This window comes from Pseudopipra pipra, chromosome 5 (genome assembly GCF_036250125.1).
Source record: "Pseudopipra pipra isolate bDixPip1 chromosome 5, bDixPip1.hap1, whole genome shotgun sequence".
Taxonomy (NCBI): Eukaryota; Metazoa; Chordata; class Aves; order Passeriformes; family Pipridae; genus Pseudopipra; species Pseudopipra pipra.
In genome coordinates, this window is record NC_087553.1 from 20727282 (window position 1) to 20754534 (window position 27253).

The 27253-nt window shown below is 37.9% G+C and overlaps 2 protein-coding genes across 3 annotated transcripts in view; one reads left to right on the top strand and one right to left on the bottom strand.

Annotated features, from left to right (window-relative positions):
* WASHC4 (WASH complex subunit 4) overlaps positions 1 to 16893 on the top strand; it is a 40056-nt gene extending 23163 nt beyond the window's left edge. For both annotated transcript variants that reach the window (XM_064654855.1, XM_064654856.1), the window contains 15 exons: positions 373 to 478; positions 1258 to 1374; positions 2375 to 2543; positions 2679 to 2833; positions 4359 to 4433; positions 5250 to 5354; positions 6231 to 6365; positions 7110 to 7218; positions 7673 to 7739; positions 8423 to 8509; positions 9016 to 9163; positions 10451 to 10547; positions 11037 to 11233; positions 12130 to 12229; positions 13659 to 16893. In XM_064654855.1, the coding sequence (XP_064510925.1) occupies positions 373 to 478; positions 1258 to 1374; positions 2375 to 2543; positions 2679 to 2833; positions 4359 to 4433; positions 5250 to 5354; positions 6231 to 6365; positions 7110 to 7218; positions 7673 to 7739; positions 8423 to 8509; positions 9016 to 9163; positions 10451 to 10547; positions 11037 to 11233; positions 12130 to 12229; positions 13659 to 13726 (1735 nt within the window). In that variant the 3' untranslated portion in view covers positions 13727 to 16893. The remainder of the gene's footprint in view (positions 1 to 372; positions 479 to 1257; positions 1375 to 2374; positions 2544 to 2678; positions 2834 to 4358; positions 4434 to 5249; positions 5355 to 6230; positions 6366 to 7109; positions 7219 to 7672; positions 7740 to 8422; positions 8510 to 9015; positions 9164 to 10450; positions 10548 to 11036; positions 11234 to 12129; positions 12230 to 13658) is intronic.
* A 36-nt stretch (positions 16894 to 16929) lies between these two features.
* APPL2 (adaptor protein, phosphotyrosine interacting with PH domain and leucine zipper 2) overlaps positions 16930 to 27253 on the bottom strand; it is a 34198-nt gene continuing 23874 nt past the window's right edge. The window contains exons 10-21 of the mRNA XM_064654857.1: positions 25095 to 25253; positions 23731 to 23919; positions 23389 to 23431; positions 23255 to 23311; positions 23052 to 23140; positions 22450 to 22602; positions 22275 to 22327; positions 20820 to 20994; positions 20247 to 20283; positions 19999 to 20139; positions 19280 to 19327; positions 16930 to 18473 (exon numbers count right to left, since the gene is read on the bottom strand). Of these exons, the coding sequence (XP_064510927.1) occupies positions 18345 to 18473; positions 19280 to 19327; positions 19999 to 20139; positions 20247 to 20283; positions 20820 to 20994; positions 22275 to 22327; positions 22450 to 22602; positions 23052 to 23140; positions 23255 to 23311; positions 23389 to 23431; positions 23731 to 23919; positions 25095 to 25253 (1273 nt within the window). The 3' untranslated portion in view covers positions 16930 to 18344. The remainder of the gene's footprint in view (positions 18474 to 19279; positions 19328 to 19998; positions 20140 to 20246; positions 20284 to 20819; positions 20995 to 22274; positions 22328 to 22449; positions 22603 to 23051; positions 23141 to 23254; positions 23312 to 23388; positions 23432 to 23730; positions 23920 to 25094; positions 25254 to 27253) is intronic.

Sequence of the window (27253 nt, forward strand, 5' to 3'; positions counted from 1 at the left end):
GGTTGTATCAGGAGAGGCCTGTTACTCCTTTGACTTACAGGAGAAACTAACAAGATACATTTGACCTCTAGGCTACTAATTGCATGTAATAACAAAATAGTTGTTTAGGATTTTGCTGAGTGAGGCCCACTGAACCTTTTTTCTAAAGCAGGTAGCTTTTATTTATAAATACGCTAGTGGGAAACAAGAAATAAAAAGTTCTTGTTATTAAAGAACTTTCTTTTGGAGGACAACTTATCTGGAACATTAACTGTGTAAAACTTCGACATGAAAAGCAGTTATCTTTAGTTTAAACACACTAAAATAAGTATCACTGTGTTAGAAGAATGGTTTCTTCCAATTCTGTGTCTGATAAGTAATCTTATATTCTAGAGTTCGAGCACAATGCGACTGTTGTTTCTTATACTGGCATCGAGCAGTCTTTCCAATCTATTTGGATGATGTGTATGAGAATGCAGTTGATTCTGCTAGACTACATGTAAGTAATAATGTTAGTTTAACAAGCTGCTGTTGTGCGAGAGATTCACATGAAGAGACGGTAAAGCTTAGACTAAAGCTCTTAAAGGAAAAGCTCAAAAAAAAAAAAGTAGAAACCAGGCTGCTCCCAAAGCAAACATTTCTTCTCAATCTGGAGGTTATAAAAGCAATCTTTGTTCTAAGTATATCTGTTAGATTGCTCTAAAAATCGTGGGTTGCTATTATTAACTCTGGGTCCCTGTGTGTCTGTCTTTGTTCCTCTCTTCATTCATTCTAATTTGAAATGAACACTCTTTGCCAGACTTGAACACTAAAAGCCTTTGTTCCTCATTGTGGTTACATATTTCTGAAGCACATATCACTATGTTCAGTGATTCTGTGTGGGATAGTTGTCCTGTAGCTTTTTCCACCCCTCATCTCTCCTCCCCTCATTGAAATATTATCTGTTTGCTGCAGAAATGAATTATGCTTTAGCTTGATAATCCTGATAAAAATCAGTCATCTGTTCCAGAGTTGTACATGCTATGGTCAGTTACAGTACTTAAATTAATATAGTGCAAATAATTTCTGGTGAAATAGCTAAAAAATATGATCTTCCAGTCAGCAAATCAATGGCAACTAAATACTTCAGATGTACAATTAAGGACAGGAAACTTTAGTAGGGTTTATGAAGTCCATTTTTAATGAAAATGGGAAGACTAGTTGTTTTGATTTTTGTTAGCTTTGAATATTATTTGAGATGCTGGTGACATGTCTGTTAAGCGTAATATTTTTTTTCAGTATATGTTTAGTGCACTACGGGACTGTGTGCCTGCTATGATGCATGCAAGACACCTGGAATCTTATGAGGTGCTTCTGGAATGCTATGACAAAGAAATCATGGAAGTGCTCAATGAGGTAATTTGCTGTGATTGGAAAATAGAGACACCACTAAGCTTGGAATATCTTTACAGGCTAGCATCTACTATACCAAACTTGATATGATCAATAAAAATAGCACAGAGAACTTTGAGATTGATGTGAAGTATTTTAATAAATAAGAAGGTGTTCAGTTTGACTGATGATTTCAGTTATTTAAGACCTGTTGTTAATGGTATCTGTTGGCTTGGAACATGAAAATAATGCTCCCTAAATTACATAAGTTAGCAAAACCTCAGTTACAGATTTGACTGTGCAGACAGAGGAGTGCTTTTTGTCAGATTAGCTTCTGCCTGAATGAATGCCTAAGATAAGTGCTACTGTTTTTAGTATGCATGGCTTTTAGTAGTGAACGGTCTGCAATATAGATGGCCTCTTGAGTGAATTATTATCTAGAATTATGAAGAGGGTTTGACAGAAAGAAAATGCAAATTTGCATTTCCTTAATCCTGATTTTTAACTTTTGAACCACTGTTTTTATTTGACTAGTTCAAAACCAAACATTACATATTCTTCAGACATTCAGGCCAAATTTCTTATTGCAAGACTCTTCCTCAATGAATTAGGTCTTACTATTTAGATAGACAGCCCTCAGCCTAGTTCCCCTTAAGATGAGAAGTGAGAATACTTAAGTTTAAATTTCGTTAAACTCCTACATGGAAATTTTAGTCATGCAAAATATGGCACTAGGTAGTTAAACCTTTGCCTTTTCTGAGCTGTATAGCTTTTTCTTGCTATAGTGTACTAGAACAAGAACACAGGAAATAAATATCCTTCTGGCTCCCAAGTGTTGATTTGCTTGGACTTGTGTGGCTCTGCCAAGGCAAAGCTGTCATCAGTAGTTCAGTCAGTCCACGTATCTGTGGAGAGAAATTTTGATTCTGCTAACAGAGCATTGTAAGTGGATACTGAACATGACTTTTTTGGTTTTGTTTTGTGGTTTGTGTTCGTTTTCTTTTTTCCTAACTTCCCTTAATAGCACTTGCTGGACAAATTGTGTAAAGAGATAGAGAAGGACCTCCGCTTATCAGTTCATACACACCTAAAGCTGGATGACAGAAACCCCTTCAGAGTTGGTATGAAGGATCTAGCTCACTTCTTCTTTCTGAACCCCATACGTTTTTTCAATCGATTCATTGACATAAAAGGTGAGGAGTTACATGTTTTCTTCTATTATTTTCATCTCTGTTATACTTTGGCTTAGTATATCTCTTCACTTTTTTCCACACTTCCCTAAGTAAATAAGTGGTATTATTTTAGTTCATCCTTCTGTGTGTTTACAGCATATGTAACCCACTATTTGGACAAGACCTTCTACAACTTAACGACCGTAGCTCTTCATGACTGGGCCACCTACAGTGAAATGAGAAACCTGGCAACGCAGCGCTATGGTTTAAGTATGACTGAGGCACATCTTCCCAGCCAGACTCTGGAACAGGTACAGTGCCCACAGGGTATGATTTGTTCTATTCCACTGTCACACTAGCTAGCTGTTCGAAGGACTGATTGAAATTAAAGTACCCAAGAATAGAGAACTGTTTGGAAAAAGTGACCTTTAGTTTCTGGTTGACTTGTGAGACAGGGTCTTTACTTACTTTAGGAGATCACACCAATATCAGTTAATTTCATGTTGGACTTGTATGATTCATTTTTTTAACATAAGATTTGATGAAATGAGTCAAGTATGCAAAGTCAGAGAATGTTTTCTTGAAGATTCAGTGTCAGCAATTTGACAAGCAATGCATCTGAAATAAAACTGTCACAAGTCTGGAATGACCTTTGCATGGTGTGTCTTTTCCTTGGTTTGCTGCTTGCTTCTCAGCAGATTTGCCTTAGTGATCATCAAGAGAAACTGTTTCACAGGCTGGACATTGAGGACTTTGGGGCACTTGTGCTTAGACTAATAGGAGAGTGACTTACAGCCCCCTCAAAACTGCTAAACATGGTTACATACAGAATAAAGTTACAGTGTCATCAAGTTAATGGTGAATGTATTCACTTTTATAGGGTCTACAAATTGCATATTTCTGAAGACTTTCTTTTAAGAGTTTTAGTATCTTGGACACATTTGGCAGTTAGCTTCATTCCCTCATTTGGATTAGCACATTGGCGAAAGCTCGTAGAAATATCGTCTTTTTTTTTCTAATGTTCATGATGACTGTGTCTTCCTAAGTTGAAGGAGGGCACAGAACTAACAATTCTAGATGCTTTTTGGTACAAAAGTGCTGTAGATCAGTTTCTGTTTCTGGATTTGTCTTTCTATTGACAATATTTGGCCAACACATTGTTATAAAAAATTAAATAATTTCACAACATTGGTTTCATAACATTCATTCTGATATAAGCTTTACTTCAAAACAAAGACAGCTCACACTCCATAACCCTCCAGCCCCAGGAAAATCCTGATAAAATCCATGGCACAACTGGAAATAGGGTGTATAAATTAAATGGCATCCTCTCCATGCACATTGATAATGAATGGACTCCTTCAAGCAAAACAACTGCAAAATTTGTATTGTAAATAGAAAACTTCAGTCTCCTAGACAGGTTGGGCAAAACAATATAAAAAAGTACATAGTTGCTTATGTCTCTGTAAGCATCTATATGTCTGCAGAAATCTCTAAGGCAAGATTCCATTTGGAATCTGAGAACAGCCAAATTTTTTTTTATAATTGGACCTTGTGGAATAAACTTGAGGGATTCCTTACTTTCAGGAGAAGCTGGAAAAAAACCAGACAGAAGTGTAAATGTTAAAATGTGGGCTGAGTTGCTTTATCTCCTCTAAGCATTATCTTGCAGACACTGAACAAAAATTAAGAGATTCTTCATTTTGCAAAGGAAAACATGGCTTCCTAAAACATCTTCAAGTAACAATAAAAAAATAGTATTTTTGCACCCTAGTGGTTAGACATGTTCTTGAGGAGTTTTATCATAGTAATTCTCAATAAATAATGTTGTTTCAGGGTCTGGATGTTTTGGAAATCATGAGAAATATTCATGTTTTTGTGTCCCGCTACCTCTACAATCTGAATAATCAGGTAAGGTATATCCCATCCTTTTCCTGGCATTTGGCTCCAGTTTGAAGGGGTTGAGAAATGTAGAGTAGTATATATGTAAGGAAAACCTAGGCTGACTATACATAGTGACAAGCTGTAAAATGGCTACTGCTGCTCTAGAAAAATGTCTTTGGGGATACTGTAGCTTGGTCTTGGAGAATGTTGTGTAAGCATATTTTGGATATGGTGTGCCAGTGGATCACTCCATGTCAATTTTCCAGTGAATCTACAAGGCAGCAAGGATAATTGACTGCTCTATGAGGACATACATACTAAATATGTGATTTTTGAACTTGTAAAATGGGTATCTGAAAACGTGTTATTGGAGAGATGAAGCAGTGAATGACATGGAGAACATCTACAGGGAACAAACCTGTGGGGTTTGTCACGGTGTGAGAATGAGGGGCCCACCACAAAAATGAGTAGCTTTCTTAAAGAAAAGGAAGTACTTTTTCTCACAGCACAAAGTTCAGTAGTGGAACTTGTTGCCATGGTAAATAGTGGGGCCAAAAGTACAAACAGGTGTCAAAAGAGTTTAGACCACTTAATGTCAGATATAGTCTCAATAAATATGGGAGTCTCAGTGGAACATCTGCCTTGGAATTGTTGAGTCACAGCTCTGTAAAAATTGGAAGAACCTACCAGATAAAGTTTGTGCATGCTGCATTTCTTTGGTTCTTTCCCTAATCACCAGTTATCAGCTGCTTTCAGAAACAGAATATGTGCTACTTAGATTGATAATATATCACAGAACCAGTTTCAAATAATTAACTTTCTTTTTCCCTCTGTGCCTCTCAGATCTTCATTGAAAGAACAAGTAATAACAAACACTTGAACACCATCAATATCCGGCACATTGCTAATTCCATTCGAACTCATGGAACAGGAATCATGAACACAACAGTGAGTATCTTTTGCACTGTTGTTGGATTATTTTTTTTAATTGTGCATGAAAGCCTCCAAAATCCTGCATCTCCTAATACTTTGTCATTGTTCAGTTTTAATAACGTGATAGTCTCCATACAGCACCAAAGATATTTTCAGGTTGATGCTTTCCAGTCTGCTGCTTAACTTTTACCTCTTTGCTGTTTTCTTTTTTCCTATTCTTCTGGTCCTATCAAAAAAAAAAAGAAAAAAAAGAACCTTGCTGAAATAGTGAACCCACTCTCAAGTCATTACTTTCAAAATGGAAATTATTAGAAAAATAAGGTTTTAATGTTTTTTTGCACTATTCTTCTGAGAGTGGGGGCTTCAGTTTCTCAAGTGCTTTTACATTTCCTGGTAATGTAGAATTATTCACTTCTGATTGTGAGTAAGCTTATTTATGCAGATAGAGAAGCATTAAATATGTAGGGTAGAAATGTACTTCTGCCTTAGGGGAAAGTGTTTTAGAAAACTTTGAGGAAGTGAAAAAGGTGTGTCAGGAGGTTATGCAGATTCTGTGACTTGACTGAAGAAGTTGAGCATGTCTGCCCATTTCAACTTGAAATGTTTGTGTTACTTCAAAAGGACAGTTACAGGATATTCCAGACAAACTAATGGTTATGTCATCGACTGAAATAGTGAACTTGTCCCTTGATCTCTCTGCCTTTCCTGAAAGAGAGTAGGTCTTCTAGGAGAATGGTTTTCTTTATTCTTTTAAACCAGTGAAATTAAAAAAATATGCTGAGAACTTATAGTACAAGGTACTCAGGCATCTTCTGAAAAAAGGCTGTTAGATGTGTTTGTTACTTTGCTAACTTTTTTGATATGACTGTTTTTTTTCTTTTTGTCCTCTAGGTAAACTTCACTTACCAATTTTTGAGGAAAAAGTTTTATATTTTTAGCCAGTTCATGTATGATGAACATATCAAATCCAGACTTATCAAAGACATCAGATTCTTCAGGGAAGTCAAGGATCAAAATGATCACAAGGTATTGTAGTTTTTGATGGCTTGAGAGTAACTTGGCTATGAGAACTGCTACTTTTATGTGACTGAAGGTGCACCAAAACCATAACACTCCTATTATTTATGTATCTCCATACAAAGTGACATCTTTTGTCCTAGCAAAATGCAGTGTTATAAATGTCTGTATTCAGGATGGCTTTTTTTCATTCTGTCTGCTCTGTAAACATGAGGCTGGCTAAAATCATTCTCCCAGTGACCTGAAAAGGATGATTTGATGGGGTAGCAGGTTATTGGAGGTTCTAAATTTCTGGTCCAAAACATGCTTAACAGTTGTCAGTTTTGAATAATAAGCTTATTCAAATTGAATCTAAAATGATGTGAACGTGTAGTACTCGTTCCAGTATGTCAGGATTTGGGGATGAGGGTCTGATTTTTCCCTGCTAGAAAATTGATTTCTGAAAAATTTGAAGACTATGTACTTAGTAAAATGGACTGCTGGCTTCTTTGTATGTCATGTGCTTATTTCTCTTAGGAATACTTTCTTGTTCTCAGTAACACTTCTGTTTTACTTCTCAACTTGCAGAAATGACTTAGCCAAATGACTTTTGTCATGTAATACAGACAAACTGGTGTATAATTTATAAAAAAAATGAAGCTGTAGATGTGAAGTAAGACTACATTGCAAATAGAATTGTATTGATATGATGACTACTTTTTTTCCTAATGATAAGTAATTATTCTTACAAATTATTCTAAAATATTTTTCTAGTATCCCTTTGAAAGAGCAGATAAATTCAACCGTGGCATCAGAAAACTTGGAATAACCCCGGATGGCCAGAGCTATCTTGACCAGTTCAGGCAACTCATAAGTCAAATTGGTATGAAATGCTATCTAAGATGTTATAAATGTTATTAAGTGAAAGAGATCTTCGTGGCCTAGTAGCTGAACTTTTAGCTCAGGCTAAACCTAGATTTAATTTCAGTCAGATGGAAAGTAGTTCACTTGTAGGCCATGCTAAATAAATGCTCTCATCTAATTACACAGTAATGTCATTTGCATGTCTCAATCCAAAATATACTTAGAGCTTGCAAACATTCCTGTTCCCTTTTCAGCTCTTTTCTTTATGTTAATGGAACTGACTTTTATCCATATTGAGTGTATTTCCTAGTAAAAACATAAAACTGCTAAGTTCATGTACTTAAAAAAATGGCCATATACCCAGCTAAAGTATTATATTAATTTACATTTCAGAGCTTATAGGAGCTATGGAAAGTGTGTGTGTGGATTTAAGTAATTTCAAATTGCTTTTTTATTTTTTCTTGTTTTTAAAGGCAACGCTATGGGTTATGTACGAATGATAAGATCTGGTGGACTTCACTGCTGTAGTAGTGCAATTAGGTACTTCCACAAATATTTCATTTTTCTGTTTACTCCTCCTCATTCCTTTGCTCCCTATTCTTGTTGGTATTCCCTAGATTCTTATCCATCCCCAATAAATTTTGAAAAGGTCTATTTATATGCCTTCATTCAAGGGGAATTATCAGACAGTGCTGGAATTCAGAACTGTACAATCATTGCCATAAACCACTAAAAATAAAAGAAATTCTATGGAAAAACCCTGGAAAAAAGTTAATAGAATGTACACATAAGACATTAGTCAGTAATTTCTGATGTTAATCACTTCAAGGGCATATTAAGGAAAAATAATACAAGCCTTGAGGAACTTGGAAAAACTATGTCTTTTTTCTGTATAGATATTGTCTGTGCTTATAGAAGGTTATCAAAACATAGTGACTTTTACATAGTAAGAAATAGGTTTTTTGCAAATTAATATTAAACTTAGTTACTAAAGATACAGAGGAGATGGTAGTCCAGTAAAAGCAGAAGTACAAATAATGGTGTGTATGTGTTTAGAAGTGAGGCTAATAGTGCCTGGATGAAAATGGTATGGCAGATATGATATAACTTGAAGTAAGTAGTTCAAGCCAAGAAGATTAAATTAATTGAATTATAAATTAGGGGTAGATACTTCAGTGAACATAGACAGTTGAGCATAATCCTAACAAACAGTAAGTTTTCAGGTTTGTTCCTGATCTGGAGGATATTGTTAACTTCGAAGAGCTGGTGAAAGAAGAAGGACTCTCAGAAGAAACACGAAAAGCAGCAAGGTACACTGACATCATGCCTTTGAGGTCTGGGGCAGGGATGGAATGAGAGAATTTTAATTTTATGTTTATAAATGCAGGTATTATGTGTGTGTGTTAAAAGTTCAGCTGCCTTTGTGCAAAATATTTGCTTCAAAGCAGAGAAAACAGAAAGAGTTGTTTTGAAAATGCGAAGTGGCACTGGAAATAACAGACTGTTAGAGCCTGGTGTCCTGATGAAATCCTTGTTGTTAAAGACTAACAAGCTTTCTTCACCATATGTCTGAGTTCTGCTTTTAGAATGTGCAGGGCCTCAGGTAGAAAAAATGCAAATATTCTATTCATAGAGCTTTCTTGAGGAAATTAAATCAAGAAACATGATTCAAATTGGCTGTGGAGGAAGGGTACTCTTTTCCAAATACTGGATTGTGGGTGTACCAAAGGGTCAAGAGAGGGTTGTTATCCCAAGAAGTGAGTAAGCAGTGGAACTTCTAGCAGAAACCAGGTAACACATTGCTTACCCTCTGCAGGCAGTTGGACTCTGTGCTCAGTGACCTCACACGTAACTTTGCAGAAGGAACAGAGTACTTCAAAATGCTTGTGGATGTATTTGCTCCGGAATTCCGCAGCCCAAAGAACATGCATTTGCGGAACTTCTACATAATTGTTCCCCCACTGGTGAGTATTTGCATTGTACCAGGACTTATTTTAAAGAAATGTATCAGAGCAGGTTTGTGTTTAAATATTTTGTATTAGACTGTTGACTATCATATTCTACTTTCTTCCCTGATTAGTTATTGTTTTGAGTGTGGTTTCATTGATAGTTGTCCAAAGCCATGTTTTTCTTTATTTATCTCAATTCACATACTAGCACTAAAAAGGTGCTTGTAGAAAAGCTACTACTTCTTGAATGAAATTTGGAGAAACCAAGTGAGTTTAAAACCATGTTCTTCATGTGTCTGCTCTTTCTGCATCCCGTTGGGTATCTTTAGGCTCTTTTAGTGTCATGTTCTAATGCAGTAAAATTGGGGCCCTCTCCATTGCAGTTGGACCCGCTCTTGCTAATAAGCTTTGCTTAGAAAGAGATCAACTAAATGGAAGTGATGCACACTTGAGTCTAGCATTCTGAGCATTTGGAAGCAGTTCAGTTTAAAGGCCAAAATGATCCAGATGGATTGATATGTCGCATCCCATTTTAGAAACTAATTCAGTAGTGTCGATGAGCCATAAACTTGAGACTGTGAGAGGACAGGTATGTCATGGTCATAGAAGTGAGGAAAAATAAAGGCTCATGACAAATACTTTTGTTATTTTTCCTTTTCTTCTGAGGAATTTTTTGTGATAAATACAGTTTCAGGAATATACCATCCATTTTAGTTTTGAAAAGGCATTTCAGTATAGTTAAACTTGAAACTGTCATAGGTTTTCTGGAAGTTAATTTACTCACATTTCCGTGTCTCAAGAGTAGTTATTGCATATTCAAACACATACCAATCACTGGATCTATTGTACATCATCATTGTAAATTTAAGACTATTGGAATATTTCTACAGTTTTCTAAACAAAGTGAAATAGCAGCAGTAGCTTTAAAAGACTTTTATTTTAAGCTTTCCAGGAACCTGGGCTATTTTAATCATCCTTTACTTGTTCATATGTTTACCTCTAGTAATCACCAAGAGAATATGAAGTAACAGAATCTGAAAAGAACAGTGAACATTAAGATCTACCTTTTTTTTTTTTACTTATACATATGCAAATGTTTTCCAAAGCTTTACTTTCTTCCAAAAAAAAAAAAAAAATTAGAAAAAGGACATGTTTTAGTACAAAAATGCATAGGAATGGGCCACACAATTAGCACAGCTTTAGGCATGCAATTATATTCATAGGTAGCAGCATGTGTGTGAACATCTTGTGAAATTTGTGAGTCTCTCTTTGTGATTCCAAGACAGCTTTTCACTTTTTCAGACCGTCAATTTTGTAGAGCATTCAATCAGTTGCAAGGAGAAATTGAATAAGAAGAACAAAAGTGGAGCAGCTTTCACTGATGATGGGTTTGCCATGGGTAAGTTGCAGCACACTCAGTAGCCTTTAGTAAACCAACATAATGAATATTTGCAAGAAATGATTTGTTTATACTTTGTCTATTCCCATAATTAAAAATTCTGTCATTTAAATTTTATTTGTCTTGGCTTCAGCAGAGTGAATTTGAGGGTTATGGTTGTGTTCAGAATCTCCTGAGCATGGAATAGCTGTGTATGGAAGCAGACAGTTTTATCATATATTGGTGTTTCCAAATTTCTGTCAAAGCTTGTGGATCTCAGCCAGATGAGAAGGAATGCAAGTATTTGGAGTTGTGAGGTGTTAGAAAACTGAAGCATGTTCCTTAGTGTGATTATTTTTTTCCCCTGATCTGATAAATTTAATTGTAAATTAACTGCAATTAAATTATATTTGGGGGGGAATTATCAGCTTGGGCTGATCCATAAAAGACGTTCACAAAATGTTTTGCAACTTGCATGTTGACTTTGGTACATGGTTTGTTAATGACTAGGTGTGGCTTACATTCTGAAGCTTTTGGATCAATACCAGGAGTTTGATTCTCTGCACTGGTTCCAGTCTGTTAGAGAGAAGTATGTGAAGGAAATAAGAGCAGTAGCTAAGCAACAGAACGTGCAGTCCACTAATCAAGATGAAAAACTACTACAAACTATGAACCTTACCCACAAGCGACTGGAAGTTTGTTTACAGGTACAGCATTGGCCTAGTTCTCTATTCTGTTCTTTACTGACTTCAGAACTTACTCATCACAAATCAGGTATCTGTTTCCTGATGGATCTCATAGAGAACAAAAACCAAAGCATTGTCTACAGCAACAGTGAAAAACAAATATAAACACTTGAGGTGTGTGATCCAAATAAGAAGTCATCAGTGTTTGTGATATTTGAGTGGAGTGGGAAGACCTAGTTGAATGGAATTCTTTGTCCCATGGAGTTTGAAATCTAATGCAGCTAAATTCTAAATGCTTAAATAGGAGAGAATAACCTTTTGGTTAAATTTTGTGTAAAAAGATTTTACATAACACTGTGAACCCTCAGAGTTGCCTGTGTGTTAAGTTTGAGCTGCTGAGTTGAATGATGCATTAGCTGTCAACTGGAGGAAAGATCCATTTGAATTTTGAAGCACTGCAGCTCTGTGATGTGGTGCTTTCTCTATCTTGATTTGAGAAGGCTATGGGACAAATCTGTAGTTGGCTATTTATACAGCCCATGGTTACATTCTGTCTGTTGTTGAAATAGATAAAGCCCTGTATGTTCTCATGATTCCCAGGAGTGTGCACTGTGTTTGGTCCTCTGTGTTAAGAAAACTCATCACTGAACCTTGTTCAAAAACTGATCAAGGTCGCAGTGATGCTGCTTTGCCTAAGTTGCCCTTTCAAGGAAAGACTGACATTTGCTTTGTAAAATGCATGTGAATAAGGTATGAATGGAGAAAGATTTTTTTTTTTTTTTTTTCAGGAGCATTTAAGAGATTTAAGATACTGAAATCTGGTTGCCTAAAATGCTCCTGAAAAATCCCATTGGTATCTGTCTGCAAATTCATTCTTCTGATACACTGATGCTCCTCTTCTTTCTCTTTTCCCTTAGGAATTTGAACTCCTTTATTTTTCACTAAGTAGTGCAAGAATTTTTTTCAGAGCAGATAAAACTGCAGCAGAAGAAAGCCAGGAAAAGAAAGAAAAAGAAGGTGGGCAAATGCTACACGTAGAACATTTTGGCTCATGAGAGTGTGGGACTCAGTAGGGAAGGTGCTTTTTTTTCTTTTTTCCATAGCTGCTTTCTTGCTGGTGGGTTGATTCAGTATTTCAGAAGGGGATTTGTGGGGCCAAGGGTGATAGAGAAGTCAAGAACCACTCATGAAGGCCCTCTTTGGAACAGGTGAATTTCAAGCTGGGCTTCTGGGGTGTAGAAAAAAAGCAACACCACAAAAAACCCAACAAACCCCAAAAAGCCTAGGACAGGGAGAATATACTTGCAGTAATATGAAGTTCAGGAACTTCAGCATCATACTTACCCCCTCAATTACCAATGTTGACAGTGACAGCTTTTACTGTACAACCTTAGCTGGTATGACATAAAGTGGTGTTTTTCACCTGTTGTTTACCAGCTGTTTTTCAACTTACAGAGGCAGATGATGCAGTTACTATATGTATTCAAATGTTTATGATATGTTTGGTCTCCCATTGAATTATATATTCCAAGGGTAAGATCCTACTTTGTGTTATGGTCTCTTGACTAGGTACCATGGGTCTCTTGCATTTATTATTCTTGCTTATATATTCTCCCTCATGAATTCTGAAAGATTCTCTTGGGTATGGGAAAATTCTTTCCAAAGAAATCAGTGCTTCTAAGGATGAAGATACAGAAATGCAGTTCAGTCACAAGTTACTTAGAAACTCAGATAGCAGTGTATTAAAAATTGAATTGGTAGATAATTTTCCACTATAGTATTATCAAAAGTATAAGTGACCTGTGTGATTACAGTCACTGGAGGAAAAGACCAGTTTTCTTCTGCACTAGGAAAACAGTTTGTAAAGAAAGAAATCTTTTAGCAAGAATTTATATTCGATCATATTCAGTGAAGTTGCTCAAATAATCATTCAAGTCCAAAAAAAAAAAAAGCCAAAGAACTCCAAGTATTGTGGTAAGAATAGAAATGCTACTCTGGTGTCTGTAGGAAAGCATTCTGTAGAACATCAGTTACTTAATTATATTTTAGGATGAATATTCACTGTTGTGATACCTGTTCAGTTCCCCAAGAAATGTGTTTTGTGGTGAGAAAAGCTTGAAATGCATACCAGGGTGGAAGGTTTTGAATGCTGTAATATCTTTGCCTTCTACTGTGACATTTGGACTTGGACTTGGACTCTGCAAAATGTGTGAGGAAGTATGTGTAACTTCTAGACAAGTACTGCTGACTGAAGAACCTTTCACCCCAAATATAGATTTCTTCTTAGGGCCAGGACCCTTTGTGCTGTAAGGTCATTTTACACATACTGACCATGAAATACTGCATCAAGGGTTGTTATGACATCAGCATAATATATATATGCTAAAGTTTTTTATTGCTTTGATTAAAATGTTAAACATGATCCATGTCTTTTTTATTTTTATAGAAGAATCTGGTAAAGCAAGCAATGGAGATCTTTCCAACTCTACGCCTGCAGAGCCTGTTGTGAAATGACATGGCTGGTACGAGCGGTGATTACTTACTCACATAACTCGTGTTCTTGTCATCATCAGTAACACTCTGTAGGGGTAAAAGCTCTAGAGTTGATTTACTTGCTTTGTTAAACCCAAGAGAAAATGTACAGTAGTATGCTAGCATCCAGTGAGGCTAGGTCTGTGTTTGTCTATATTCCTTGTAGGAACTCCTATTTTTCAGGAGTTTGCATTATTTACAGCACTTTCTTTAGATTGAAAATAATTATATAAAATGTTGCCCTTGGAGGTAGTTATTTTAAAATGTGCAGATAAAAAAAACCCTTATTAATTTCTAGATGCATTCTTGCATCTCTAACACAGCATTAAAAAAAAAAAACCACAAACCAACTCACAGGCTGTTTTGTCCAAGATTTGAACTGGTGCATCTCTTCAACCAGAAAACAAATTGAATCAAGATATTGTGTGTATCTGTTGTCCAAAAAAATAATTCAGATGTTACTGTGCAGTCCTGCTGCATTTAATACAGTCACAGATTACACTGTAGATTTAACAGTGTATCTTGTGAATGTTTGTTAAATCTATTACACAAAATGGAAGTCCTTACTGCTCTTTTATTCCAAACCCTCTTATTATTATTATAGCTAGTATTTGTACTGTGGAACTAAAGATCCTGTCAGGCTTTTATTTTCCCCTGCTGTTTTTACCTCCTTATCAAAGAATGGGAAAACCAGAAAAGTTAACATGACAAATCACTTCTCATTTCATACTGAAGGTCTGATTTGCATCCACAGAAGTAAGGAAATCCAGAGCCAAGACAGAACCACAATCAGCTCTTCCTTTTATGACCAGACACTGTGATGGGTGTCTGTAATTATTAAGTGATCTTACAGTTCATGAATATGTTGTGCCTAATTGCAAGTTTCAGCCTCAATTCTGTATTTCCAGCCTTTGTAGGTCTGTTGTACTGTCTGTGTTGTTCATACAGTCTTACATGCCTCTTTATTAACAATACTTGCACTGCAGGCTCAGAAGCTGCTGAACACTGTGAGAACTCTATATAACATCTGTTCATGCCTGCAAGTAGAGGTTCTAGATTGTGCAAGAGTTACTCAGATTCCTAACTTAAGTAGCTAGACTTAGCTTAAAAGAAAACACAACTTTCATTAAAAGATACAGGTGTGTTTTAATCTCCCAGAACATAAAACAATTCTAGGTCTTACTAACTAGAATAACCTACTCTAGGCAGTTCAGTTGAGAATTACCCTTGGGTTGTTTTTTTTTTTGGCACTATTAACTGTGTTTTTAGACCATACTTGCTTTAATACTTGTTTTAATGGTTCAAATTGTTCCACCCACTCTTGGGAACCACACTGGTTAAGACAATTCCTGATGTACTTCTGATTCACCCTTTCCCGCCAGTCACTTCAACATTCAGACAGCAAGGATGAATGTTTTGTCACAACTGGAAAGACCAGACTGATATGCAAGTTCCATTTGTTGGTTCTGAAAACATGACAGAGAAGCTTCCTGGACTGTTAAAATCAGCTGGGCTCATTAAAGTGTTTTTTTTTTAATTCCTTATGACTGCCCTAAAGAATGCTGCATTACTTGATTTATATTTTTGCTTTTTTTTTTTTACTTTGATACAGTTTTGTTCTTTTTTAATTTGTGTACATTTTCTTTTTTGACCAAACTGTGCCCGCACTCAGTAGCACTGCCGAGATCAGCATTCTCGCTGCTCATTTCCGTACTGCTGCAGTAGCTGTGCACATACTTCCATATTCCTCTCTCATCTCAAGTCTTGGAGTGCAATGGCCAAACACTACCTTTCCTTCTTCCACAGTGGTGGCAGAATCACATGCAGGTGGTGTTCATTTCCCCCAGGATGGCCTCACTAGGTAGCTGTGTGCAGTCGAGACAAGACCCACACTCTAATCTGCACTTGTATTCTCCCTTCTCCTTTTTTTTTTTTTTTGGAAACACACTTTCTTGGAAAGGTCAGACTGTTGAACATAAGGTGAACTGAGTATTGTGTTAGTATAGTGGTCAACAAATTAATTTGGTTCTGGTGATGGAAATTCTAGAGGAAAGACAGCCTATTTTTACAGAAGCTTGTTCAATCTGGGAGACCTGAATGTATACTCTATGTGGCAAAAATATATACATACACAAATATGTACAGTGATAATAGAGCTATTCTTGCTAATACAGGACTGTAGTTTGTATTTCCTTCTTTCTCTTTGTCATGTAGCAGCATATACATGCAGACTGACTTTCCTTGTGTGAAATACAAGGTGGGTCCGGGTTTGGATGTCACACCCACCACTGTGTCACACGTGACACTGAATCGCATTACGTCCTTTATTCCCCCCACAAGGATATGGAAGAGGTGCAAAATTCATGCTGTGGTGCTACTACTCTTCTCATTGCTTTTGCCCTCCTGCTCCAGTTACAGGAACAAAATGGACCCTTAACCAGTCATGTGGAGATGAGACAATGGAGCTAAAACAAAATATCCCCCAAACTAAACCAGACATGCTCACTTGAAATTGCCAGGGCTGATGTAAGTGAGGATGATGAGGTGTTGCAGGTACATAAAACACCTCTAGGTCTTTTCCCCTTCGGGATGGGTGGAACAGGCTGAAGGCCAGGCTCCAGCAGGCAGCTGCCACCACTGCCCTCGTGTGTTCAGTCTTGTGACCAGGCTGCTGCATGTGGAAGTGGCAGCAGCTGCTCTGCCAGAGGTCTTGCACCCTCCTTCCCACACGGTGCTGTGCCATTTGTGCCAGGAGCCCCGGGCTGCCTTACCCGTCCCCCTCGCAGGATGATGGCTGGGGGAGCAGAGCACGGACACCCAACTCCCTTCCAGCCCCAAGATCAAGGCCTGTGCAGTGACTGGGGACCAGTAATGGCCCTGGCAGCACCCAGCTGGTCAAACTGCTGGTGCTGAAGGGTAGATTCTGGAGGTCCTAATGCAGTCTGTAACCAGAAGTAAATTTGAGTTTCATCAGAGATCCATCAACAGCTGTTTTCAGCTTCTCAGGTACAAAGGACCAAATGTAATACTTACTCAGTGTTTCCTAACTCATTGTACAAAAGGGTATTTTGTTACTTAAGTCTCTTTGGTTTGTGAGTAGAGAACATGTACATAAAACTGTGTTAATAAATGCAATTTTGAGAACCTTATTCTTAGTGTCTTGAGTAACACCAGGTTAACAGGTGTTAATGTTTTTAATAAGACAGCTTCAACTTTTATTTATAAAGAAGTTTTTGTGTCAGTTACTAACAGGTTTCTTCCAGAGTTCTTTTAAACATTCAGTAACCAGTTAAATTAAATTTATTCCACATCAAACACTTTCAAACTGGGATCTTTCAGATACTGTTTCACAGATTCTGCTTATAGAAAATGTACTCTCCTAGTAAGTGACTGAGAAGAGTTAAATTAAGTTTGAGGAGTTTCAGCCATTTTTTCTAGATACCTCATCTTGATTAACACAAACTATGGTACAGATTACACCCATCCCCCCCATAACAGCTGTTTGTTTATTTTTGTTTGTTCTTGCAAAGTACACTTGCTCATGTTTTCAGGAAGGAAAAAAATGTAAACTTATTAGCCACAGGTCTCTAGTATCTAATCTCAGGAAGGTACTATGAGACTTGTCAATGCATTGTAGACTTATCTAACATTTTATTGCTCAGTTTCTTAAAACCAAAGATTGCTGGTAGACTCAGCTGTTGCACGTCACCACAATGTTAAAAATACAAAGAATTCTTACTATAAAAGTACTTATTTGCCCTACTATTACCATCTCTGGCAACTTAATGTTTAAGAAACCTAACCATAGAAGAACTGTACACAACTAACATGCCACATTTGTTGACTACTTCTGAGGTTTGCATGTCAGTGGTATTTAGAATAATAAATCAAAGAGGTACATTATGTCCATTACTTAATTACAGAATGTGAGTGTGGTCCCCATGAAGGTAGGAGCAGGCACTTAGATTTGTTTTGTAAGCTTATTCTAGATGCAATATAAAAATAGATTATATTAATAGGAAAAATTTAGTGTTTAACAAATTGTTTTGTAAATAGGCTAACATAAAATCTTGTTACACTTCAACTAGACTAAAAATAACTTCATCTGAAATAAAGTAGATAGTGCATTTTTAACCTTCATTCAGATGCACATAATCATGCAAACTATGAAAATTGACTATGGTAGGAAAGTTGAGGCCTGATATTTGTTAAAGGAGCTGACAGCTCACACGAATTTCAGTGGAACTGGGGGCTGCTGTGTGTGTGTGAAGAAATGCCATTACCCCTCGGTGGCTGACAGCTGCGCTCTCCTGCCAGCAGCAAGGGGCTTGGGCTGAAACGTTTCCTGAAGATTGTCAGCTTCCCAGATACAGCTACACCCTACACATTCACAAATGCAAAATGCCTGGGAGGCCAAGTCCTGCTGTCGTTCCACTGGAAATCCAGAGGGAACTCTGCTGCAGAGACGCCGTGTGCTCTCCCACAGGAAAAGAGAAGCTGGCCTTGGGTGTGCGCAGGTGACTGAAAACCAGAGATTCTTGCAAAATGACTCCCTGCTTTTGCTGCTCCCACACAGGCTGCAGGAAGTGACAGGAGCTTTTTATGCCTCTGATTCTTCCCCTCCTTCATGCACGGTGCCATCCTCTTCTGACAGATCATTCAGAAGCATGAACTTTCCATCATTTGTTAATGGCACAGACTTCATTAGCTGAGCTAATGCTTCTGGGTCCTGAAGAAAAAGAAGAGAGGTCAGCAGGCTGCAGCAGCATTTGAGAATACAGGTTTCCCAGTATTTCCAGTACTTCTTGCTAAGGTTTTGCAATTTTTTCTTTTTTTTTTTTGGACAACCTTTATTCTAAAGATTTGAAACATAAATAATACCCTTTCCTTAGGTAAAGACACCTCTTGGGTACATAAGAAAAAAAAATAATTTTGCTCTTTAGTTTACTGAAAAGCAAGGAGAAAAATAACTGTCTCAATAATTTATTTGTTATACCCATGGTTATTGCCTGTGACTACAAGCTCATTCCCCCATCCTGTTCTCAAATTTTAGCAGCAAAAATATACAGCGAATATTAATGTATTAATGTCACTTCTATATAGATAAAATGTATCTACAAGGGACGGGATAACTTTGCCATTTATTGTAAGTGGAAAAACACTTCAATTTTTCATCCCTAAGGGAGGAAAGAATATGAGTTTCTGAAAGTGAAACAGCAATGTGTGTGATTTTACACTTCATCCCAAAGAGCTGGTCTGTTTTCTTGAAAACTTTGCTCACATCTCCCTTTCAAACATGAACAAGTGGATTTGTTCTGAATTTGATTTGGGGCAGCACATTTTATCTCAAGTCATGCTACTGAGAAATCAAACTGGAGTTTATTTTTGCTGTGTCAAATAATGTCTGCAAATAATGTCTGTGCAAATGTCACATTAGGAGAAGTAGTAGTTCTTTTTTCTTAGTCACACCAGAGGTACCCACAAAGCACACCATGATGTATCAGCACACAGACATGGGGAATGAAACAAACTTACCTTCTGTGCCTCAATAATTTCTTTTCCCAAGCTAATGGCATAGCAAATCTAAAAAGAAGAAATATATGTAACATTGAGTTTAATTTTGGTTTGGTTTTTTTGTTCCTTAATTAGCACTTAGTCTTAAATCCAGGCCTAAAATAGCAGAGGTGAATACCAATTTGCCATGCTAACTATAGAAAAATAAAACTATCTTGGATTCAGCTTCAGAGCTCACTGAGGCTGGTAAATCTTTGTACTCTACTCAATTAGTTTTATTCACTAAACTTCATTTCCAAACCTGGGTGAGTGCATGTAAGGCTGTTACTGTTAAGACAAAAATTCTCCACCCCCTTCCTTATTTCTGTTGTTATGGCATGCAGCAAACACCCCGTGGTGTTAGCACAGCACAGCTGCCTTGTCTTTGAAAGTTTCACAGAGGTACGTGTCTCAACATAGCTGACATTCCTTTTTGTTAGTGCTGCTGCTAGACAATTTCCCCTCTCTCTTAATTCTGGTATTAGCAATCCCATCCTTGCTTCCTTGTTGTACGTGCTGCTGCATTATCAGTAAATCTGGTCCGTTTTAGACAAAAGCCATCAAAGGCTTGCATGTTAACGTGTTTTCTTGGCAAGAAACTGAGCTGCTCTTGTTTCTGTAGCACTGTTTCCCAGATGTGTAAGCCAAGAAGCCAAAGACCTGTTTTCTAAATAAAGTATTTTATTAAATGTTATGCAAACCTTTTCCCCTTCTGTGTTGCTCTCAAAAACATACGCGCTCATGGATTCTTCTCCCAGAGTCTCAGTGAGGTGGACCACAAAGCCAATCAGTCGCCTGTTTTCCTGGTGGGCAGCAAACTGTGTCACAGTGGTGAGTTCAAACTGGAAAAGTAAAATTATTTGTTTTAACCAGCATACAGTCTGCTTGGTCAAGGGCATGTGACTGAGTAGTCAGTGGAAAACTGGATTCAGAAAGAAAATTTACTTACACTTGTTCGTGTAACTTGGGTTTGAGGATCTATTAACCTACAGTTACATGCAGGGGGAAAAAAAAAAGAAAATTATTTTAGAGTGATTCTTGGTAATTTCAAGGGGCTTTATGATAGAAGGGGAATCACTATTGCACTTTTACAGGTGAGGAAACACATACAGAATCAGATGCTTTATCTGTGATTGGCAAAGTTCAACTCTAGACCCTGACTCTCAGCTGCCTGACATGCACAAGTCAGAGCACCTTTCTCAATCACTCACTCAGAAAGGATCCTGAGTGCATGGGCTAACACATAATGCAGAGGGACATAAACACACCCCAGCTAAAGGGAGTCTATCTTTGTGGGGCCTTATAGCCCCATGGTATCCCCTAGAATTTGGTAGGATGTTCTTACAGCTTAGTCAGGAGGATGATTTCTAGATCCTACAGCATAAGAAAAGATACAGTTTTTTCTAAATAAAGTGACTCTAGGGATCTTGCTTCCTCAAAGAGCGTATGTCTTGGAAAAACAAAACCAAAAATACTCTATTAATCACAAGTTGTATGAAGAGAACAGAATGTTGACACGTACCTCAAGTTCTTGCTGGTGACCATGAGATGGGATTCAGTCATACGGAATATGTTGTGGATGGCACGAGCAGCCAACACTTGTCTCATAGCTTCATAAATCACCTCACACGTGCCATCTGACCGAACAGCCATAGATCCTAAAAACCGAACTACAAACATCTGCTGCAGGAGCGAATCTGGAAGACAAAAGACATGACTTCCTTCACTGTGCTACTTCAATTTTCCAGTAACTCAAGTTATGGAATTATTTTATTGACTCTGGAAATTCAGCAGTAAGCCTGTGGTTGGTGACCGTTGCAAGCGGTGGCTTCCTGCCATGAGCCACACAGTGCCCTGACCCAGTTTTAAACAGTGCGTGAACAGGCAGCAGTGTGGAGGTGGGGAAGGAAATGATTGCAGTTGCTTGGGAGCCTTAAAAGTGTAACTGGTCTTTTTTTATTTATTTGATTAGCTAGTAAAATTCCCTTGCCCATTGTGCTATCAGGTGCACATAAACTGCAAATAAACTGTGATACATTTATGACTGTGCACAAGCCTTGGCTTCCGTCAAATTAACTCTTAAACTTTAAGCCTTGTACATTCTTCACTTTCATCTGTCCTTCTGACCTTCCATGCAGCTGGGTCCAACGAGGTTTTCATTAAATCCTTCCTTGCTCCTTGACTGTCACCATAAGACTGTCTTACAAGTAAGCAGCCATTATGCAGCAAAGCCATCGTTTGCTCAGGCTCCCTGTACGGCTGGTGGTGAGCAAGGGAAAGTAGGTCCTGCTGAATGTGACTGTTCAAAGGCCACAACAGCTCTGTCTGCACCTTGCAACCCACCTAACTCACAGTGGGACAGCTCATGCAGGGGGAAGGCTCACATCAGTAGGTTCTGCTTTGGTTCTTCTTATGAGTAGTTTTCTCACTGGGCTGTGGGTTTCAGACAGTGCTTGTGACTGGCACAAAGATGAGAACAGCCAGGGCAAAGCCCTACAAGCGCTCAGGGAAGGTCAGAACTGTTGTCTTTCACTGGCATGTCACTGGGAGGAGCTTTATGCTGGGCCTCTGGGAGATTTACACTGTGGATCTCAAAGTGCACATCGGTGAGGAATGGCTACAAAGCAGCCTCGAACTTGAACAGAATTATAACAGAGTACCATCAACCACTTTTCTAAAGAAGTCAAAAGCTACTTTAAAAAAACAAACAAAAAAAGAATGGAAGACAAAAGAAAAGCAAACAAAATCTTTTTGCCTTTAAATAAACCTGATCTGGAATACAGCTTGGACTGAAAAAAGGTGTTTGTTTTCACAGGTAGCGCTGTTTAAGAGACTGGCTTCTGAAAGGTAACTACCTTAGCGGTACTATGGATCTGTTACCACTGCTCTATGGTGTTAGTTGTTTTCCTTATAAGACACTGGGTAGCTGACAGTCTAAAATCCTGACTAATTTTATCTGGGAAAAAACAGTACTGACCTTCCTCCTCATCTTTGCTGCTGTCTTCAGATTCCCCAAATGGGTTTGCACGCCTATGAAACAAGAATTAAAACTTTAATTACAGATTCTGGTCACCATAAACACATGCTGCAATACCTCATCTTCTCCCCTAAAATCACACTGTTAAAGTGATTGATCACTGTCTCGGCCATACCTGCTGCCTCTATTCTGGTCCAGGAATTCCATGGCAGGCAATACGATATCAAATTGAATTGGTGTTCCAGGAGCAATGAGTTGTGTGGAGTCCTGAATATCACCTGATTCACTGGGAATTATTTTATCATTTTCCATATTCTTTATAGTCTGGCTAAAGTGAAAATGGAAAAGAAAATATGTTTCAATCAGTGACACCCTGCCTTTGCTCTGGAAGGCAGACAAGATTATTCAAAAATCCACAGCAGGACAGAACCACTATATAATCACAAAAATAAGATATTTTCCTACTGATTTGTTACGGAGACCTCTAATAAGTAATTAATCTCTAGTTGGTTGGTTCGGGTTTTTAGACATAATATTATTTAGGAAAAGAATTAAGTGCTGGTATATTAAACCTGAATGCAGATCAGCTCTGAGTGTGGGCTCACTTTCAGCAATAGGTTGCCATTTGTCTCCCTGCCCTACAGTGTCCATATTCACAGCTGTGTTACTCGCAGAGACCTGGACTTGTGTCTACAGGTGTCAGTGACAATCCTGATGTCTTAAGACCACTGAGGCCCAGACTTGTTAAAATCGCAGACGTGCAAGGGAGAACGTTACCTGGGGTGGTGAACTTCATGTTTTTTCCCCAGGCTGGTAATGGGAGTCACTGCTTGCAGGGCTGTCTGATTCAGCTTGATTGCAGCTGCCTATGAAAACAAGACAGAGCAGCTCTTTTACACACGTACTTTACATCACCATGGAAAGAATAATGGGAAGGCAAGTTGGAAGTAATGGACTGAAAGACAGAAACAAGCTCTTACCTCTGGATTGTCAGTGAGATAGATCTGTCTGGAGATGTTGTTTATAGCACATATCCACTGGAAGGGAAAAATGAAACTGAACTCTTCAAGCTCACTTGTATACAACAGTAACAACATTAAGAAAATATTTTTACCTCCTCATATTCTTTCTTGCTTTCTGCTTGAAGGGTTATACCCCTGGAATATAAGCATAGTGTATAAGCTAAGAGTGGACTCCAAGGCTTATAATAACATCACCAAGCTTTATATCTATTTCCATCAAAGGAACACAAATCATGAATAAGTTGCAACTAAAAGATAACACATGCGCTGTTCAGGCAGTTGTGGGCGAGGATTGGAAGGAACATGCTTTTAATTTGGAAACACCCTTCTGGAAACCCAGAAAAGCTTACTACTACACCAAGCATGTTTTACATAAAAGAGCATCTGAAGGGGTAGGTGTGACTGGCTGTCCTCAAATAAAACCTGTCTCATACGCTTTTCCTGTAGGAGTAGTGATCTGAAAGCAGTATCTTCTGTCTTCGCAGTCTACAGCCATAACAGAGCAGTTGTCCAAGTCCTGAATCAATCCTCCAGCTACTGCTCCCCTGGGCTGACACATCAAGTTGCCACCTTGAGTGAAGAAATACAATCTTTCCCAAGTTGTAGTCACCAGACCTGTTTTACTGAAGAGAAGATGCAGTGATAAAGACTCATTACTATTTAGAAATAACTCCAAACATGTATGAAACTGCAAACATATCTTGACGCTAATCAGAACTTTATGTTCACCCTGGCATTATTTTAATGATGGATCTCTGTTAAGAAAAAGCAGCACCTGTTTCTAGCAAAGACTAATCCTTAATGAAAGCTGAAGAATTAAATTAATTACAAACATTCAAGTTAAAAACAGTATCTTCTTGTTAAGGAATAAAAGAATATTGAGTAACTGACATAAAATACTATTAAGCTATTTAGTTGATACAGTGGTGATTGGCCAAAGGTTGGACTCAATCTCAGAGATCTTTTCCAACCTAAATGATTCTGTGATTCTGTGAAGCTGGATTAAAAAAGGAAAGATATTTTCAAGATGAAGAGCAGTATGAGCAATTTCAGCACAGAGAAACATAATTTAAAAAAGAATCTTCTCCAAATAGTATCTCAGAGACCATGACCTCCCTAGCTAGAGAGTACTATTATACTGTAATCCAACTCTTAGAATACTATGAGAAATTAATAAATGTCCACTCACAAAGAAAAAATTATTAGTCAAACAGAAATAAACTGATATTTAATCAATCACATAAACAGGGTTACTATATGCCACCAATATACATAACTCCTACAGAAGTTGATAGAAGATTTCATTTAGAAAATCTGCAGAAGTAACTCCACATGTGGTAACATTCCAAGTTATGCACTTGCATTGTTCATAAAGCTTTTGTTTACATAAAAGAGGTCATTTATGAAAACATGTGTTAATTACATAAAATAGCTGTTTATTTTTGTACACACTATGTTTTCTTTAGCCCTAAGATCTGGGAACAATCTGAATCCAGCCCCATCAGTTTCCAATTTTTAGCCACTTTAATGCAGAAAATTATTCCTGTAGGCAAATTCAACCAGAAGTAAACTTCTGTTTTATGGAAAATAGTCTCAAATGCCTTTAATTTGCTTTAAAATTCTAAAACGCATTTCCAAAGATGACAGAGATACTCAGGGGCTAAAGAGTAGAGCTGCCACAGTGATTCAGGAGCCTCAAAAATCATTGCCTGAGAAGTCTTTATGACCTTAAAAAAAATAAAAATGTAGCAACTGCTCAGCAACTAAACAAATCAGCAGATATCAACAATGTTCTTACTTTCTAAGATTAAGGTAGCCAGCCTTCTGGATGAGATTTCTATTGATAGCAGGTGAAGTTACATCAGAATCTGGGGTGTAAACAGATTCATTAAGTGCAATTAAGTCCTGCTGGGATACCCTCATTTTTTCAGCTTCTGCATCCAGCTCTCCCTGTATGCTGAAAAAAAAACCAACACAAAAAGAAACCCAAAGCCATCATTAGTCATTTTATACCAGGGTACAGCTAACACCTGGAAGACAAAATGAACAAAAATACCAATTGAGATTATCTTGGAGAGTAGTGCAAAGATAAAGTATAGCCAATGGGTCAGAGGAAATAATTACTCCCATCTGTTCAGCACTTGTGAGACTCTAACAGGAGTACTGTGTTTAGTTCTGGTGTCCCAGCACGAGAAAGACAGAAACAAAGTCAAGCAAAGAGCCACCAAGATGGCTAAGGGACCAAAACATGTGACACGAAAAGCAGCTGTGAGAATTGCTTTTCAGCCTCATGACATGAAGACTAACAAGGAGGTCTTATAGCCAGCTTAACTACTTGATGGGATGGTATGCAGCAGATGGAGCTAGACCCTTCTTGAAGGTGTGCAGTGACAGGATGAGAGGCAACGGACACAAGCTATCACCAGATACTGTGTGTGCCACGTGTGAGAGAGAGTCAGAGATGGATGCTCAAAACGTGACTGGACACAGTACTGATCACTCTGCCCTAACTGACTCTGCTCTCAGCAGGAGAATGGACTAGATGACCTCTTAAGGTTCATACTGCAGCAGCTGTGCTTTGACTGTCATAAAAACAATACTAGCAAATATTTTATTTCTTTCTTAACTTTTCCAAACTTGAGGAGTTATTAACTGTATCCAGGCTAGGATATCTATTAGGAAAACTCATGGGTGAGAACATAAGGATACTTGCCATTCCATACCTTAGAAAGTCATTTACACCTGCAGCTATGCCATAAGTAATTTTCTCCCTATTTCCTGCCCAAGTGTTTAAACCTTTTGAAGAACATGAGCACAAAACATAAGGTGTACACAGCAAGACCAGAGATCCACATAAGTCCACTATCCTGTCTCTGACAGTGACAAGAAGACTGGAAAAGGGCAAGCCAAGGAGGTATGATTCTTCCCCTGCTCTCCTCCTCTATAGTCTTCTGTAGAAGATATCCTGTAATTGTTGAAGGAATCTAGAGACACAGTACTGCATTTAGGTCAGCGCTAAGCAGTGTCTGACTGGCCAGATGAAGAGCCAACTTGTATCATGGTGTTAGTCTGTTTCATGTTAGCTTCTTTGAGGCTTTTCCATATTTTGAGAAAGCTGAGACTTCCTAAGCTCCCACATCACTTCCAAGATGAGACCAACTGAGTGCTTCTTGCCAACTAGCCAAGTCACATGAGAGGGTGAGTTATAAAGGCTGAGTAATAACATCAGATCTGAAATATTTTAGACCATATTTTGCAAGCCAGTGCCTTTGAACTCTATCACTGTATGTCAGAATAAGAATTATTTAAATTCCATTTTTAAATAAAATGGAACTGTGCTGTCAGTTTTTACCTAAGTGCTACTTCAATGAATCTTTTGATCAGTTATTTTTGTTGCACCAGAAAATGCTTTTGACAGAACTTCCCCGGCATCTTTATGGTTCCCGAGACCAGATTCCTCTTCCTAAGATGTGTTTATCCAATCTCCAAGGCAGAAAGGAGAGAAAAGCTGACAATTATGAAGTTATATCCATCTGTGGCAATTAGGCCAACTTGTTACTGAAAATATGTTAGTGATCTCTCTCCTGTGTTTTCACACTGTTAGCAATATTCACTCAATAAATGAAAATGCTTTTAAATATGAAGACTGTTTCACAATGAGCTTAGACAGATGCAAGACCACACTACCACTGAAATTCTGTAGCTGCATAAAGGGTTGCATCTGCTTCTTGTTCCAAGAGAACAAATCTGACAAATGGAAAGCTTTTAGCTTGATTAGCAAGCAGATCTGACTCACTGAGGCCTTATGATCCCCAGCACTAAAGGAGGAGAGGAGTGGGCAGCACAGTTTTCAGTGGCTGTGTAATCTGAAGTCGTGGAACCACATCCTGTGTCAGTGATTGCTACGCTGCACACTGACGCTCAGAATTTTACAAGATTCTCTTTCAGTTTTTCCAA